This window comes from Rhinolophus sinicus, chromosome 1, assembly GCF_057876585.1.
Source record: "Rhinolophus sinicus isolate RSI-liver-muscle chromosome 1, RSI-T2T, whole genome shotgun sequence".
Lineage (NCBI taxonomy): Eukaryota > Metazoa > Chordata > Mammalia > Chiroptera > Rhinolophidae > Rhinolophus > Rhinolophus sinicus.
Window position 1 is genome coordinate 211,860,358 of NC_142501.1, and position 15,924 is coordinate 211,876,281.

At 50.4% G+C, this 15,924-nt stretch overlaps 1 protein-coding gene across 4 annotated transcripts in view; it reads left to right on the plus strand.

Moving 5' to 3' along the window:
• Positions 1 to 15,924, plus strand: part of TBC1D14 (TBC1 domain family member 14) — a 94,853-nt gene that overhangs the window by 24,327 nt on the left and 54,602 nt on the right. The window contains exon 1 of one of the 4 annotated variants that reach the window (XM_019748199.3): positions 9,168 to 9,342. The exons of the other annotated variants lie outside the window; for them this stretch is intronic. Coding sequence (XP_019603758.2) covers positions 9,308 to 9,342 — 35 coding nt within the window. The 5' untranslated portion in view covers positions 9,168 to 9,307. Of the gene's footprint in view, positions 1 to 9,167; positions 9,343 to 15,924 lie in introns of those variants that run through there. 4 annotated transcript variants of the gene reach the window in all.

Consider the following 15,924-nt stretch of genomic DNA (forward strand, 5'->3'; position numbering starts at 1 on the left):
TGGGGTCTTGTGAAACCCTTTCCTGCAAAGCAGTTGTTCAGCCACCAGCCACTTTCTACTAATAAATTAACTTCCCTTTGCTCAGGTGGGTATGAAATCTGTTCCACTGAAAAAATGTGAGTGGAATAACACAACAATTTAAATGATCTTATTCTGATTTCTACCTTGAATAGTGCACGTTCTAAAATGTTACTTATTTTGTTGGTAGACATTGACTCTTCGATGTTGCTAACATGAAATTATTTTACGCCTCCTGTAGTCTTCGTGTGTACACATATCTGACTAGATTGCCACATCAGCTAGTTCCTGTTTATGTTAAATGAGCTGCGTTTGTAACTGAGAGTTGTTTCAATTCCAGTTTTGCTGATTCTTTGTTGTGAATAGTTGCGGTTTCCTTCAGGATTCCTGTAAGGTTCTATACATGGAGGAATGATGAATCATCCGGATTTGCCAGTCGCCGTTTTGGGCTGGACAGCGGGCCAGTTTGCCTGTTCATTCCCCTTTGCTTCTAGCCAGAGGCTTTTCAAATCCAGGCTCGTGTACAGTGTTATAGGAAATAGTCAAATGTTTGTTGGTTTGGATTTAAGTCCTAATAGCCTTTAGGTTTCAGATTTGGGCATCAAAACACATTTCCTACCAGGAGGGGAGATACAGTGAAGGAACCAGGTTGAGAGGGTGCGGGCTCAGTGCCCCCGTGTCCACGTCCTGCAGAGGTGGAAGGGAGCCCAGCACGAGGAAGAAGGAAAGGGGGGGGAGGGGCCAGGGAGACGAGGAAAGACGCTTCCTGGATCAACCCTCACCCTAGCACCTGGCTGCGCACTTACTTTTAAGTCTTTGCCCTGGAATGAGCAGATTTCATTCCTCTTAGAAATTCCTTTCAGAGCGGTTATTTTTAAAGCAGAAATCGAGTGGTAGCCACAGTTTGTGGGGGAGAACACATGAATTATATTTCCTTAGGTGAGCCGCTAGCTGCTGTAACAAACTTGGACTGGGTGATGGCTCAGACACAATGGACATTTGTTTCTAGCTCATGCCCTCCTGAGCTCTTGCCACCTCCTGGCCCTGTTGCTTTCGACACAACTCGAGGTCTGTATCAGACCAAGAATGGGAAGCTCCTGAAGGGCAGCCTGAGGCGTCTGTGGGCTAGGACGCTGCAGTGGCCCCATCACCGCACCTGGCCGTTCATGGCTGGGAACGCAGTCCTGTGGTTACACCTACCTGGAGGGGAGGCTGGGAAGTGAGACCGGTGCTTGGGACCCTGAGCGGATGGGTGGGGTGACAAGCTGGGAGCACTGGCCATTTTGGGGGTTTTCTTTGATGTGCCTTCCCTCCCCTCTCAACTTCTTCCTGAGAATTAAATGAGTTGAATACTATGGGGACAGAGCCAGGAGAGCAGTTTCCAGGCTCTCGGCCTCATGTGGAAAAAAGGTGCTGGCTCAGGTAGTAGATGGCCATCAACTGTGATGGGATGGCCATCAGCTGTAACTAGTTGGCCGTCAGCCAGTGAGCCATTGGCCACTAATATAACTGCTGTGGCTACGCTAGCAGGAAATGGGGGCTAGCAAGATGGGGGCTGAGCCTGCAAGCGGAGCAGTGAGAGTTGTGAACAATGTGGCTCCTGCTTCCTGTGTCTCCAACCCAGCCGCCAGTGAGAGTATAATGGTGTGACTCCCCTACCTATGGCTCCGTGGGTGTTCCTTTTTGGCCTCACCATGTCCTGCGTTCTTATGTGGGGAGCGGGACCAGAGACCCTGCCGGCCGCCCTGCATGACAAATGCTTTGCATTCTCTTGCCTAAATGGTAGTTCTCCCCCCAAGCAGAGTAAACTCCAAACTCTTTGGCCTGGCGGTGTAAGGAGCATTCTGGATCCTGCCCCTGCCCCACTCTCAGGAGTCCAGCTCCCGTTCTGTGCTGCAGCCATAAAAACTGAACTCGTTACTGCGAGTTCTCTGAACCAGCCGTCTTATCTCTGCACCGTTGCCCATTCTGCTTCCAGTGCCTGGCATACTCCTGTTGTAGTTGAAGTGTCACCTCCTTGAGGAAGCCCTCTCTGATCACCCACCCCTCCCAGCGCCCTCATTTGCCTGCCACAGTCCTGGGCTGCTTTTGAGACACTCACACCCTGCCCACCCTGTGGACACTGAGCTTTTGGAAGGCAGGGCCTGCGTCTTATTCATTCTTTGTTTTCCCAGCCAATGCAGACACTTAGTAGATGTTCGATAAATAATCTTAAGTGAATGAGGGGTAGACTGTAAATCTAAAAAACATAATAAAGAGATCTGGTACACTTAACTTTGAAAATCTAAATATCTTCTTTTTCGATTATGTTATTATTAATCTTATTTTAGATGTTGGGAGAAGGCCCTCCGCAACCCTCCCACATCAGGTCCCACAGCTGTGTGGGTTTCAGATGGCACCTGTGGCAGCCACACCTCTGGTGTGTGCAAAGCTGGCACATTCTTCTGAGACATTTTTAAAAATGATAAACCTTTTTTATGTGCTTTCTTAAAGGTTCTCTTTATTTAAATTATGTACAGGAAAACTTTTGTGTTTATCATCCGATTTTTATCCTACTTTTACACCTACTTCTACATTTTCCTCCTTTCTCTAGTTCCTTACAGACTGTCTATGAATTTAAAATATGAAAATGCATACTATTTCTACAGTGTGGAATCCTGCTTTTTTACTTATAGAAAACGTTTCCCCAAAATTAAAAATTTATATGCTTATTAATGTCTGTGATATTCCATCCTGTGAATCATTTACTTGTCAAACAATAAGGAAGTAGTTTTTCTTCCTGCTTTTTGATGATAACGTTACCTGTGTGCACGTCAGTGTGTGGTCCGCATTTCAGGTGATTTCCGGGGGCAGAATTCCAGAACCGCCACCTGCTTCTTGACCAGCCCTGGTCCCGACCCCGGGTCAGCTCTGACCTGCCCGCTCCCGAGACGGCGGCCGTGAACCCCCAGGAGCCCTCTGACCTTGTGCGAGTTTACTGGTGGTGAAAACCCAGCCTCTGGTTGGTGAATGAAGACACTCTCAGCGAGGGCTGATGGACTGTTAGAGGTTGGCATCGCCCTGGCGTCAGGTTAAGTGGGGGCCGCTTTGTCCTCCAGGGCCTTCGGCTCCAAAGTGCAGAAATGCCTCTGGTTTTCTCTCCTCCTTCTGGGCCCGGCCCTGACCCCTCATTGCTGGTTCACACCTCCCTTCCTCCCCCCTTCTCGTCCGCTCCCCGTGTGCCCTAGTCCCCATGTCTGCACGTTTCCATGGCCCAGCACAGCTGACACCTCTTCTGTGAAGCCTTCCCAGCATCCCAGGGCAGAGGCAGCCCCCTCCAGGCACGCTGCTCTGTTCTGCTCTCCTGCAGCCTTTAGTCTCGTTTAGTCTAGTTTCATTTTCTGTGTCTTGTTCTTCTTACTGTGAGCCCCTCAAGGGCAGAGCCTGGTCTCAGTCATCCCTGATCCCCAATATTGCCCAGCTCATGTTCTTGACTGGCCCTGGAACTTGGGCCTCCTGTCCACTTGTGCAGGGTGGCTCCTGCTCCTGGAGCCGCGTGTGAGAGCGACTTGTTTGAACCCCAGGGGCAGATCCTCTTTGCGCCCCTGGGCTGTGAGAGAAGACGGGTGTGCTGGATGGGGGCATGGCCAAGGCTTGCTGCAGTGGAGGGACGGGGCACCCTGGGTGAGCGAGCTCTGGCCTCCTGCTGGCCAAGGAATCTGCGCCCCCGGATCAATGGCAGCAGAGGAGGTTGGAAGACACTAGAAACGTTTACACTGTAAGGCAGGTGTTCACAGTTTTGTTTTGCGGTGGGGAGTGGAGTTGTTGGGATCGTTTAAAGCAAAACCTGAAAGATTATCATTCACTGTTCATGGCAACTGCTGGAAGGAGTTAATCTTCATATAGAGTAAAGCATCGGTTCAAGAAACCAGAGAGCACGGAGAGGGAAATCTTTATTAGTGAGGGAGCAAAGTTCCCAGCCTAGCTCCACTAAAGAATTGTCCAGAAAACCGAAAGAAAAACTGATAACCAGGCCTCGCCGTCACAGATCACTTTTTACTGGGGTGAGACTTGGGCATTTGGGTTTTTTAAAAAGCTCCCTGGGTGATTGTAGCTTGCAGCCAGAATTGAGAACCACCAGCGGAAAGGATGGACTGAAGTCTAAATCCACGCCCTTCTGTTTACTGTGTGACCTAAAGGCGAGGAAAATCGTAGGTAGGCCCCCTGAGGACTGGGGACCTGAGTCTCTGGGCGTCAACGGTTGTGTTCCCTGTACTTGGCCTGGGACATAGTCAGTGCTCAGTACGCATGTGCTGAGTGAAAGAAATGACGTGTGAATAGGCTTAGGTGTAAATGAGATGAATAAAGTGCCCTAGTGTCACTTGTGAGCACACGTATCAGTCAGTAGTCGGCTCAGGCGTGTGGTACCTTGTGCAGCTGAGAAAGCCGAAAGGTGCATTTCTTACCCGGAGTCGGGCAGCTGGTTCTGCAGCTGGGGTGGGAGCCCAGATCTGCCGACGCAGAGTCCCACAAATAGACAGACTTTCCACCTTAGAGCTCAGCTCATTCCTTAAGGTTCCTGAAGTTGAAACAAGTCATTTCATCCCTTCCCAACTCTTCGTGAGCCCAGGCCCCTCCTGATCTGGGATGCTTCCACATGATTTTTACCTCGCAGCTCTTCTCCGTGGGCTTCACTTGGAGATGAAGAAAAAATCCATCTTCTTTTCTTCAGCACCGTCTGTATTCAGTGCCGGCACCATTTTCGCCCTGCGTTCTCTCTCCTTGTAAAAACCCAAGCTGATGTTAGAGACTGCATCCCCGTTCAGTGTTTCCTTCTTGTACTTAAACGTTGGCGAGTGTGTGAAGGACACTTCAAGGAGCTTGGGACACACAGCACGGGGTCTTGTTTTGGACTCTGACTTATCAGTAGAGGCGTACGGGCTGGAGTGCATGTCAGGGTTAGTTAATGAATTACCTGTTAATGTAGCACTCACTGCCCAGTGGCTTCATGCCAGGCCTCGGGGATACAAAGACCAAGTACGATGCCCCCCTCCGCTCCCCTGAAATGTAGTGGGAGGTGAGGCAGAACTGAAACACAAGTAGCCAGCTCCCTGGGAGCATAGAGGAGGGCCGAGGTGGGGGGGTCCCCCCCGCCAGCAGGAAAGGCTCCCGAGGGGGTGGTCTGGGCTGAGCTAGCGTTTCCTGCAGTGTCCTGTGTAATGACGTGCACGCACATGTCCCTGGGCCGTGTCGGGAGCCGTACCAGCACCCCTCAAGTCTCGCGCCCCAAGCAAGGGCAACTGCTCTTCTGACTTCTGGCCCTAGAGATTAGTTTTGCCTTTTTGTGAACTTTGGAGAAAGGGAGTCACGCAGCATATACCTTGGTGTCTGACTTACTTGGCTCACCGTTGAGTGGACCCCGGTTGCGACTGTATGGTGGCCATCTTCATTTTCTTTCCTTCTGTGTAGTTTTCAGTCGCGCAAACGTCCCTCTGTCTGTTCCGCTGGGTGGACATTTGATTCGTCCCGTTTGTGGCACTTCGGGAGCGTGACTGTTGTAACATTCTCGCGCGTGTCGTGCGGTGCACATATGACCAGGGGTGTGGACTTGCTGACACTGCTAAATGTTTTAACAAGGTGCCTGGGTCCGTTCGTACTTCTGGGCCTCTCCATCCTCTTCACGCTGTGGCATTGTCAGTTTTTTGTCGCGGTTTTTCTTGCTGCCATTCTGGGGATAGGGCGGGGATGTTTGGCTTTTCTTTGCACTTCCGTGATGACTAATGGTGAGATGTACCTTTTCACATTTTGTTGGCCCCTTGAAATCTTTTGTGAGGTGCCTATGAGGGGCTGTGTCTCAGATTTGTAGGCATACTTGATATTTTCAGGGTGAGAGTCCTTTGTGAGATCTGTGTGTTGCAAATACCTTCTCTGCGCTATGGCTTTCCTTTTCCTTTCCGAAATGTTTTTTTTTTGTTTTGTTTTCTTCATGAACAGAAATTCTTAATTGTAATGAATTCTAGTTTACAGAATCTTTTCTTTTTATGGTTAGTGCCTTTTTTGTCCTATTTAAGAAATTCTGTTATCTTCTAGAACCTTTATTTTGCCATTACCAACTCGTCCATGATCCATCGGAATTAATTTTCTCTATGGTGTGAGGTGGTGGTTCATTTACTGAACCTTTGAAATAAATCAGGTGACCATGTATTTCCTATCATCTATTTGTCCTTTTACTAATATCACTAATATTCTTTTAAAATAGGTCTTGGTATCTGACAGAGTAAGGCCTCCTACTTTGTTCCTTAAGATTATTTTGGCTATTATAGGTCCTTTTTCATTTCCATATATATTTGAAAATCAGATTGGCAATTACTACAAAAAATCTGTGGTTTTGTTTGGGATTACATTGAATCTATTGATCATTTTTCACTCTATGAAGGCTTCTGATCCCTGAATATGGTATGTTCTTCTATTTATGTAGGTTTTCTTTAATTTGTCCACAGTGTTTCATAGTTTTTATGTAAAAGTGTCATGATTCTATTATTGAATTTATTCCAAGATATTTGTTATTTTTGGATGGTTTTACAAATGCCATGTTAGAAATGCTTGTTGGAAATGCAGTTAATTTTTGTGTGTAGATCTTGAATCCTATGCACTTGCTAAATTCAGTTTCTCTAATAGTTTATTTGTGGATTCTTTTGGATTTTCTCTGTAGAAAATCCTGCTGTCTGTGGGTGAGTTTTGTTTCCAGTTCTTACACTTTTCACTTAGTTTTCTTGCCTGTTGCACGACGAGGAACTCCCGTGCTGTGCTGAACTGAAGTGGCGCTGCCGGTGGAAATCCGTGTCTGCGTCCTGGCCTCCGTCTGGGAAAAAGCGCCCCCCATTTCCCCGCTAAGTGTGATGTCTCCTGTGGGATGTCTGTTTATCAGATACCTTACTTTTTATTAAAAAACTTTTATCAGGTTAAGGAAGTTTCCTTTTATTCCTAGTTTTATGATTTTAAAAAAGATCGTGAATGTGATGAAAACAACATCAAATGCTTGTTTTCTGCATTTCTTGGTGGTTATGTGGGTTTTCTCCTTAACTTGTTTTTATGTGGTGAATAGCATTGTATTTTCCTCACATTAAGTGAGCTCACTTTGCATTCTTAGTATAATCCCAATTTGCTTGTGATGCATCGTCCTTTATATTTCATCATTGGAGTTGATTGCTAATGCTTTGTTTATGATTCGTAAGGGTATGGCCTGTAATTTTCCTTTCTTATACTGCCTGTCAGGTTTTGCTATCAGGATTATGCTGGCCTTATAAAATGGGTTGGTCCACTTTGTGTTTTCTCAGTAAGATTTTTCTCTGGTGGTTAAATGAACCTACCAATGTGTTAAAACTTATAGTACTGACCAAAAAAGGTCAGTTTTATTGTATATGAATTAAAAATAATAATAAGCCTTCACAGGGAATTTAACAAATGGATTCTCTCTCTCTCTCTCTCTCTCTCTCTCTCTCTGTCTCTGTCTCTGTCTCTGTCTCTCTCTTCCTGTACTTCATGCCAAATGAACCTCAAAAGGGTATCAAAAAGTCCTGGTTGGCTACGTTTTTTCTTGACGAATAAAGCCTATAAATGTATTTATTGAATGACCTAATAAATTCCCTCCAGAGTCGGGGAGGGGAAAGAATAAAAGTTTTGTTCTCTGAAAGTGTTTCTTAAATGTCTGGAAGAATTCACCAGTGAGGCCATCTGGACCTGAGTTTTCTTCATGAGTTTTTAAATTATAGATATTTTTGGAAATTTCTTTGCTGATATATAATCATAAAACATGAATATTGCAGGTTGAGGAATTTGAAGAGTTTTGGGAACAGGAAGCTGCAGGGAGAACACAGGTTTCCTGAGAAAGAGGCGGGATGGGGCCGAAGTAGGGGGCGGGGCTTTGCCTGACTGGCTTCTCTGTGAATGATTGATTGCTCTGGCCTCACCCTGAGCTTGCTGATGTGCAGGATCCAGAAACATGGATTTGACTCCTTGCGGAGGGCGGGCTTTGACCGGAAGTTTGAAGTAGGGTAGCAGGAATTTTAAGTGTGTAGTCAGAACAGTGCTTCTCTAACTGGAGCAAGCATCAATCAGAGCTACCGGGAGGGCTCATGAAGCCAGATTGCTGGGCTCCATCCCGGTTTCTGATTCAGGAGGTTTGGGTGAGGCTCAAGGATTTGGGTTTCCCACCAGATCCCAGGTGATGTTTCCTCTAGTCCAGAAACCCCCCTTTGGGATCCCTGGCGTTAGTTGCCCCCACCCCCACTCCGCCCTAACACTCCGGTGCCATGTTGCCTCCCACATCTGATTGTCTCTATTTGTTTTCATTGCAGAAGTAATACATGCTCATTGGATTATTTTTTGAGCAATACAGAAATTTGTAAAGTAAAATTTCCCTCTTTGCCCCTCGCCACCTTCTCTTGCGGGAGATGGCCACCTACTGACTGTCTCTAGTCCGACTTTTTGTGCACTTGGAAATAGACAAACACACGGACAGGTGGTTTTCTTCTTTTAAAGCGATTGTGGAGCTGGTTATTAGAGGACCCTGTAGGGCGTGTGAACGGAGCGCTGTTTCACCAGTGGCTCATTGTTGACACGTGATCAAGTACATGAGGCCTGCCCCAGGATGGGTGGCCAGCCTGGAGTAACTTCTTGTGGGTTTAGAATAGACTGGTTTTCCTGACCTTGAAGTTGTCTTTGAAAAGCTTTTAATGGCACTTGAAGTCAGGGATGGTGAGAATCCCCTGGTGGTGTTTCCGATGCAGGTATTTGGCCCCGCAGTGAGGCGACCAGGCTGTGACTCACCTAAATACCTGAGCTCTTCCTCCCAAAGCACGGGTCTGGCACACAGAAGACATGCTAGCTTGTTCCAAATGTCACTTCACCTTCCTTCCCGGACAGAAGTGTCTGTGGCTTTTTGTGGCTCGTTGGCCTCTCCTGGCATGGTGTGTGGCTCTGGGTCTCTGCAGGGTGCCCAGATGTGGCCCGGAGCTGTGCAGAGCCCCTGGAACCTGTGACACACACGGCTTCCCGGACTGCCCGCCCTCCCTCCTCCCTGTGACTAGTTAGGAGTCAGAGCCCTGCCCGCCCCGCTCCGCCCCTGCCTTTCCAGCTGGTCCACTCCTTCCTGCAAGCCTCAGCCTTCCAGACCGTGGGGAGCAAAACTCGGAAGGGCGTCCGTGGTGCTTCCCTGGGACGGTGGCTCCGGCTTGGCGGGAATGTGGCGAGAGGAGAGTCAGTGCTTCTGCGGCTGGCCTTGCAGAGCTGTGTGGTCACACTAGACGCCATGTCCTTCTCCTCCACGTTCCTGCTCATGGACAGGTCTGTGGTCACAGTTTGGACTTTCTTGCTTTTGTGATTGGAGACGTAACTGCAGCAAGGTTTTTACCGTGTATGGAGGTTTTAATATGATTTCGCGCGCCCCCCTCCCCCACACACATTGGGCAGAGTTGTTTCCTTGAGTATTTATTTCTCTGGTTAAATGGGTGTGATGCTGTATCTCCACATGGACAGCTGTGCCCGGAGCTCTCGGGCCGGTGTGTGTTCACTGACTCTCCAGAGTTGTCTGTTACCTCTGTTTTTAGGATTAGCTTTTGAGCAGCAGATGCTACTTGAGTAGCGTTTTCTAAAGGAGGAGAGACTCCACGTATTTCTGGCTCTTGGGTGCTTTTCATGGGGTGTGGACAGGAACGTTGGGCACAATGATTGACCGTAGTAATAACGCCGCAGTGTGTTTCTTACTCACTTCGTCTTTCCCGTGGGGTAGGCAGGATTTTATGACACAGGAGATTGGCTTTGCAGAATGCCGTTTTGTTTTTCGCGTGTCTGTGACAGTTGAAGTGGGCTGGCCTTTTCCCCTTGCATCTCCAGAGCAGAGTTGGAGGGCCATGGTAAATATACGTGGCAGTGCAGCGTGCTGGTGATTGGGGGGTGGAGATCTAGAGAAAAATACCCATGAAATGGGCTTCAGAAGAATCAGTCAAGGTTTTTGCCTTCTCTACCCCGATGAGTCCCAGGGTTGACGTGTCCCTTCAGGGCTACATTTGTTGATCTCACCGAGCCTGTCTCTGGTCTGTACAATAGTGACTGTAGTACCTGCCTTGTAGGGTTCTGCGGACGTCAGATACAGGTGAAGTGCCTGGTGCAGGAGGAGGCACCTGACGGTGCTCTGTAAAAGGTAACTATGCTTCAGGAAATGGTAGAGAAGATACCCATCTGTTCACGTGGGACCCGCGGGCTACGGGCTCCTGCTTGTTTCTGATTGCTTTGGGGTCAGAGCTTGTTAAGAGTCTGTTAGTGAGACAAAGGAGGGAAAAGCCAGCGACCCAGGGAATTGCTGAACATAAGCAGGAGCTCCACTGAGTATGTTGAGGGAGGAGGGCTTTGGAGGCTGCCGGACAAGTTTTGAGAAATCCCTGCTGAGAGTCCGTGGCTCGTGGAACCTGCTCCGCCAGCTCAGGCGATTGCGTCCTCCCATGGCCGCTGTCCTCTGCTTTTTGGGACACCCTCAGGTACGCGCGTCTCAGCCTTGGTTCTGTGGTGCTTAGCTGTGTGTCTCTGGGCAGGATTCCACAACCTCTCCGCGTCCTGGCTTCTTCTGGTATTAAATGGGCAGGAATAGTTTGCGTAATATTTATGAAAATCCCCCGAGAAAGCATGCATTAAATAGATTTGAATGTTTTCCTAAATGCCAGGAACTGTTCCAGACACGAGAGGCACCACAATAAACAGAAGAGCCCTCAACGTGTTAACAGGTTCTGCAATTTGAAGTGAGATGGTGTGTCACCAAACCAGTGTTACCACAGGCTGGTTGGCAAAACGAGTTAGGTTCCTGTGGCTTCCCATCAGGTTATAATGAGCGGCATTGTTGTTGGAGGGACCTGCTGTCTTCATCCTCATGGACTTGACACTCTGGTGACAGAGACAAGTCCCAAGTTGCGAATACCTGGGATGTATTTGGGTGCCTGCTCCCAGCACACAGCTGGTGCTTTGAGATGCACGAGCACAGGGACCCAGGTCCAGCACTTCGCAAGCTTTTTAAGTCATTCCGGGAGTCACCTCCTTTGGATTCCAGTGACATCTGAACGTTAGGTTGGTGAGGTATGGGGGTGAACGCAACAGCCTTAGCCCACGACACCCAGGAAGAAAGAGGATTGGTCCTTTGGCTGTACGCTCTCTTGTCAAAAAATGGGGGCACAAAACTTGTATATCCTGTTTCCTCGAAAATAAGACCTGGCCGGACAATCAGCTCTTATGCGTCTTTTGGAGCAAAAATTAATATAAGACCTGGTGGTATATTATGTTGTGTTATGTTATGTTATGTTATGTTATGTTATGTTATGTTATGTTATGTTATACCCAGTGTTATAGTAAAATAAGACCGGATCTTATATTAATTTTTGCTCCAAAAGATGCGTTAGAGCTGCTTGTCTGGCCAGGTCTTATTTTCAGGGAGACAGGGTAGAAGTCCTTACTGGCGTTTCAGCACCTGTAAGCATGTGGCAGCAGCTGCTTCCCTTGTCCCAGATTTCAAAAGCCGACGAGACAGACTTATGACATTAATGACACCTGACCTTCAGGAGCCCTCACTTGTACCTAATTTTGTATTCATAGGTAAACAATTTTTTCCCTAAAGAGGATTCCCCAAGTGATAAGCTTCAAGGCCCTCCAAAACCGGTCTCTGCCCCTGCAGATGGGTGTGGGGAATGCTGAGGTCACAGGGGTAATGAAATGTGGGGCTCTGGGGGCCCAACCAGGGCCATTGCTCAGCTCTGGCTTATGGCCGTGCAGGAACAGAGGCCAGGGTTGCCAGGGGGAGCCCGAAAGCCAGGGTTTTCTGTGATTTCTCGGTAATTAAAAGCGTTGATAAATATTTCAAACTGAAAAACACTGTAGACAGAAAACAGGCTATCCGCTGTGGCCCCTGCACACCCCTCTACCCTGTTGACTAGAGTATTATCTCACTTCTTCTCACAATGGCCCCGGGAAGAAGTTCGCATCACCCCGTTTACAGATGAGGAACAGAAGGCCCAGTTGTTCCCCACTGGGAGATGCAGAGCCAGAAGTGGAACGGCCGGCGGGCCCCTTGTGGCGGCCTGTGCTTTACTTGTCAGCCAGAAACAGGTGATGCCAGGTCACCTCCCAACTTGAGGTTTTCTGGGAACAGACAAGTACCCACGCTGCTCGTGCTAGGGACGCTGGGGTTTAGGTTTGGGGGCCTGTCACCAGGCAGGCTGTGGTTCTGTTTGCCAGAATGAGGGCAGCAGGGCAGCTGTGGCCTCGTGGTCAGCTTTGCCTTTTCCCAGTTCTTTTCTGTTCCTCCTCATCCTCGCAGCTGTGCTGTCTCGCAGGGAAAGTTTGGGAGTGAGACAGGCCCTGTTGGCCCTGCTTGAAGCACAGTGCTGGCTGTGCCCCTCTGCAGGGTGGCAGCCCGCCCATCTCCATTTGTGTTGGCAGGGTCTGCAGAGACGTGCCAGGTTCTGGGGAACGCACTCCATGTGGTCAGCAGCTCTGGGCGGGGGGGCCTGCAACGGCCGGGGTTGAGGCCTCAGGACTGACTGGGAGCTCACCGAACTAGGTCTAAGCTATTGTTCTTGGGGCGCTGTCACTAGTTGCAAACTGCCTCCCACATGATGGGCAGCTGCTCGCTCAGCAGAGCTAGTGAGTGAGTGGGAAGCACCCGGGCTGAGGGTCCACTGCCTTCACAGGTGGTATCTTCATAAGTGACGCCTTCACAGGTGACGCCTTCACAGCTGGTACCTTCACAGGTGATGCCTTCACAGGTGGTACCTTCGCCGGTGGTACTTTCACAGGTGACACCTTCACAGGTGATGCCTTCACAGGTGACGCCTTCACAGGTGGTGTCTTCTCAGGTGATGCCTTCACAGGTGACGCCTTCACAGGTAGTACCTCCACAGGTGTGGCTCTCTGCACAGCGTCCTGCTCAGCAGTCCTCTTAGGATTCATTGTTGGGATGCACACAGCACAGTGAAAGGAAAGATGCTGGTGACTGAGAGCGTGGAGGAGGCTGAGGGAAGGAAAGTGTGGGCCCGAATCTGGGCAAACTCATACTCACCTGTGCTTGGTGGGGACCCGGATTCTAATGGTCCGTTTTGTCCCAGTGAAAGGTGTCCGTGACTGCTCCTGCTCCTAATTCTGAGGACACTGGTTACTTGTGACAGGGCATGCCACGATGTACCCGTGAGCTTCTGGCTTCACAGGAGCGCTGCCAGGAGAAGCTAACACGCCATTATTTAACATTGTCCTTGGTGTTGGCGTAAGAAATGTCCAAACCTGTAGAGAATTTTTATGAGTTTATTTGAGCCCAAACTGACCATGTGATAGGGGAGCAAGATCTCAAATGCTCCGGAGAATAAGTTTTGCAGCTTCTTTTTTAGGGAGGAAGGAGGAAGGTGACCTGGAGGTGGGAAAGCAAGTTGGGGATTGGATTATAGGAAAGTTAACAGATCGTGTGCTCTGCTCAGGGTGGTTATGGGTTATTTCAAAGGTGGGAGACCCAGATGCGCAGAAACAACAGACAGGGCAGCTCACGGCCAAGATAAGCCTTTCACTAGAGACGCTCGAGGCTGGGGTTTGACGACCCGCCACGACCTGCCATTTAGGGGTTTATGATCCTGTCACCCGTGAGGTCAGTTTCAGTCACTGGTTTGTCAGCTTTGTTACAGACATTGATGTCCTGTATCTGTTCCTCTGAGTTGTTACCTATTGAGGTGAGAAGAACGATTGCAAGCCCTTGGATAAGGTGAAGCCCCAGTGCCCTTTTCCTGCCCAAGGTTCTCTTGCCTCCCTCAGGCTGTTAGGGTTGGGCTTTTCCCTTACAGTTGGGTGTGGCTTAACCTCTGACAACCCAAAGTGAATTTGCCAGGCCTCTGCAGCATTACTGTCAGATGGATCTGGATGGTCATTAGCAACGGAGTCCTGGGGGGGCGGCCAGCAGCCACGGGCCGCCTTCCTTCAGCCCACCTTCTTGTAACCCTCGCCTCTCCGCTGCCGCTTTGTGCAGAGTGCCCACTGGGAGGGGCTGAGCTTGGGACAGTCACTCCCTGCTGGCCAGCGTTCCCAGTTCCCTAGTGGAGAAGCCACCTGGACGGTGACAGGGGGCCAAGTGTGTGTGCCAGGCGCTGGCCCAGGCCTGTAAGGTCCGTGTGAGGCAGGCAAGCGTGTCCTCTCTTTCGGGAGCATTTTCAGGGCAGAGGGAACAGCATGTGTGATGGCACGCGAACAGGTGGAAGCCGGTGAAGGGGTCTGGGGACATGACTGGAGTGGTCCAGCTCTGCTTTCCGGACGTGGCCTTCACCGCTGTGTGGAGATGTGGCCGCGTCAGGCAGACGCAGTTGGCCCTCTGCAGGCCCAGGGCTTGAGGGATGTGGACCTGTCCTGAGAGGCGGCCGAGCAAAGGGTGGGCTGAGCGCACGTGCCACCTGTCAGGAGGGCCGGGCCCTCGTGGCCCGAGCGCAGAGGTGTGGAGGTGAGCTGCGGAGAGCCTGCGGCTTTCTGAGCACCTTGGCTGCGGTGTTAGTGTTGTGCATTGTAGTCAGGGCCCGCAGAGGAAACACGGAGTGAAGGAGGCCCGGTGGGTTGTGAGAGCACATCCACCCTGGTCTCCTATGTGTGTGGGGTGGGGGGCTCCTGGGGCAAGGCGCCTTCCGTGAAGAGGCTTTGAACAGCACAGGTCGCCTCTTAGGAGAGATGGCTGTCACCTGACCTTTGGAAGAGTCCTCAGGTGCTTCCCCTTCAGCTGTCACTCACATCCCCTCCTGATGGCGGTAGGAGGGTGGATTTGAGTGGGCATCGTGGACGAAGGGGCTAGTCAGGAGTAAAGCTGTGCCCATGCCCCGGTGGGGTGTGCGTGCATGTGTGTCAGCGCTCCCCTGGCCTCAGTGTGAGTGGGGGCGGCCCCCTCCTGCCTCCTTAGTGCTTTACACCTGCCTCCCCTGCAAATATATGGTGGCTGCTCCGTGTTATGCTCCCACTGCATGCTGGGTAGAATTCTGGGCACCTCCACCCCAGGGGAAAGGTAGGTGTGATGAGGGGAGAGGACAGGGTACATCCAACAAGCGCAAGGTCACATGGGGAGCACAGTGGAAACAGCGGTGGTGGGAGCCCAGTCTTGGAGACTGGCCGGCCAGGGAAGGCTCTGCAGAGCAGGGGAAGCCCAGAGTTTCTGCAGAACACACGTCAAGTATGACGACTTCTGTAGCCAGTGGTGGAACAGGTGGATTTGAAACAGTAAAACAGGAAGCTTGAATCAAGCAGGCCCTGTGTGCTTCTCCCTGGTGAAGTGGCAGAGAGGGTGGCGGTGTCTAGTGCCTTCCCCAGCGGTAGGAGGAGGCTTAAGGTGTCTGCGGGCCCAAGGTTGGGCCAACTCACCAAGACAGCAGGAGGGATCATGGCTGTCTTCCGTCTGGGCTCACCTGGACTGAGAGCTGTACCGTGTGTGTGGGGGTCATCGGGTGACCCCCTGAGGGCTCCTTGGAGATCCTGGGGAGGAAGACAGCACAGGCTGTAAAGGGGCAAAGTCGGAGCTGATGGGCTCGCCCTGCCCCGGGGCCCACAGTGGGTTTGGTCGGTGATGGGCAGAAGCAGGGCCTGGGCTCCAGCTGGCCACCTGGGCCCAGCAGCCAGCTCCGTGCCAGGCTTCCCACGAGCCATGACCTGAAAGGGGAGACGGGGCTGGAATCTTTTCTGACTGGCTCCCTGCTCCCACTGCTGGAACCAAGAGCCCCGATGACACAAACGGCTGAAGCTGGGGAGGGGTTCCTTTCCACTGAGGGCTCCTGATGACTGTGATTTTAGCCTCTTGTCCACAAAAATGGAATATCCCGGAATACTGCTTATGAAGTTTTCCAAAGTCATGGCCTATCGTGTAGCTTAAGCTCTTAT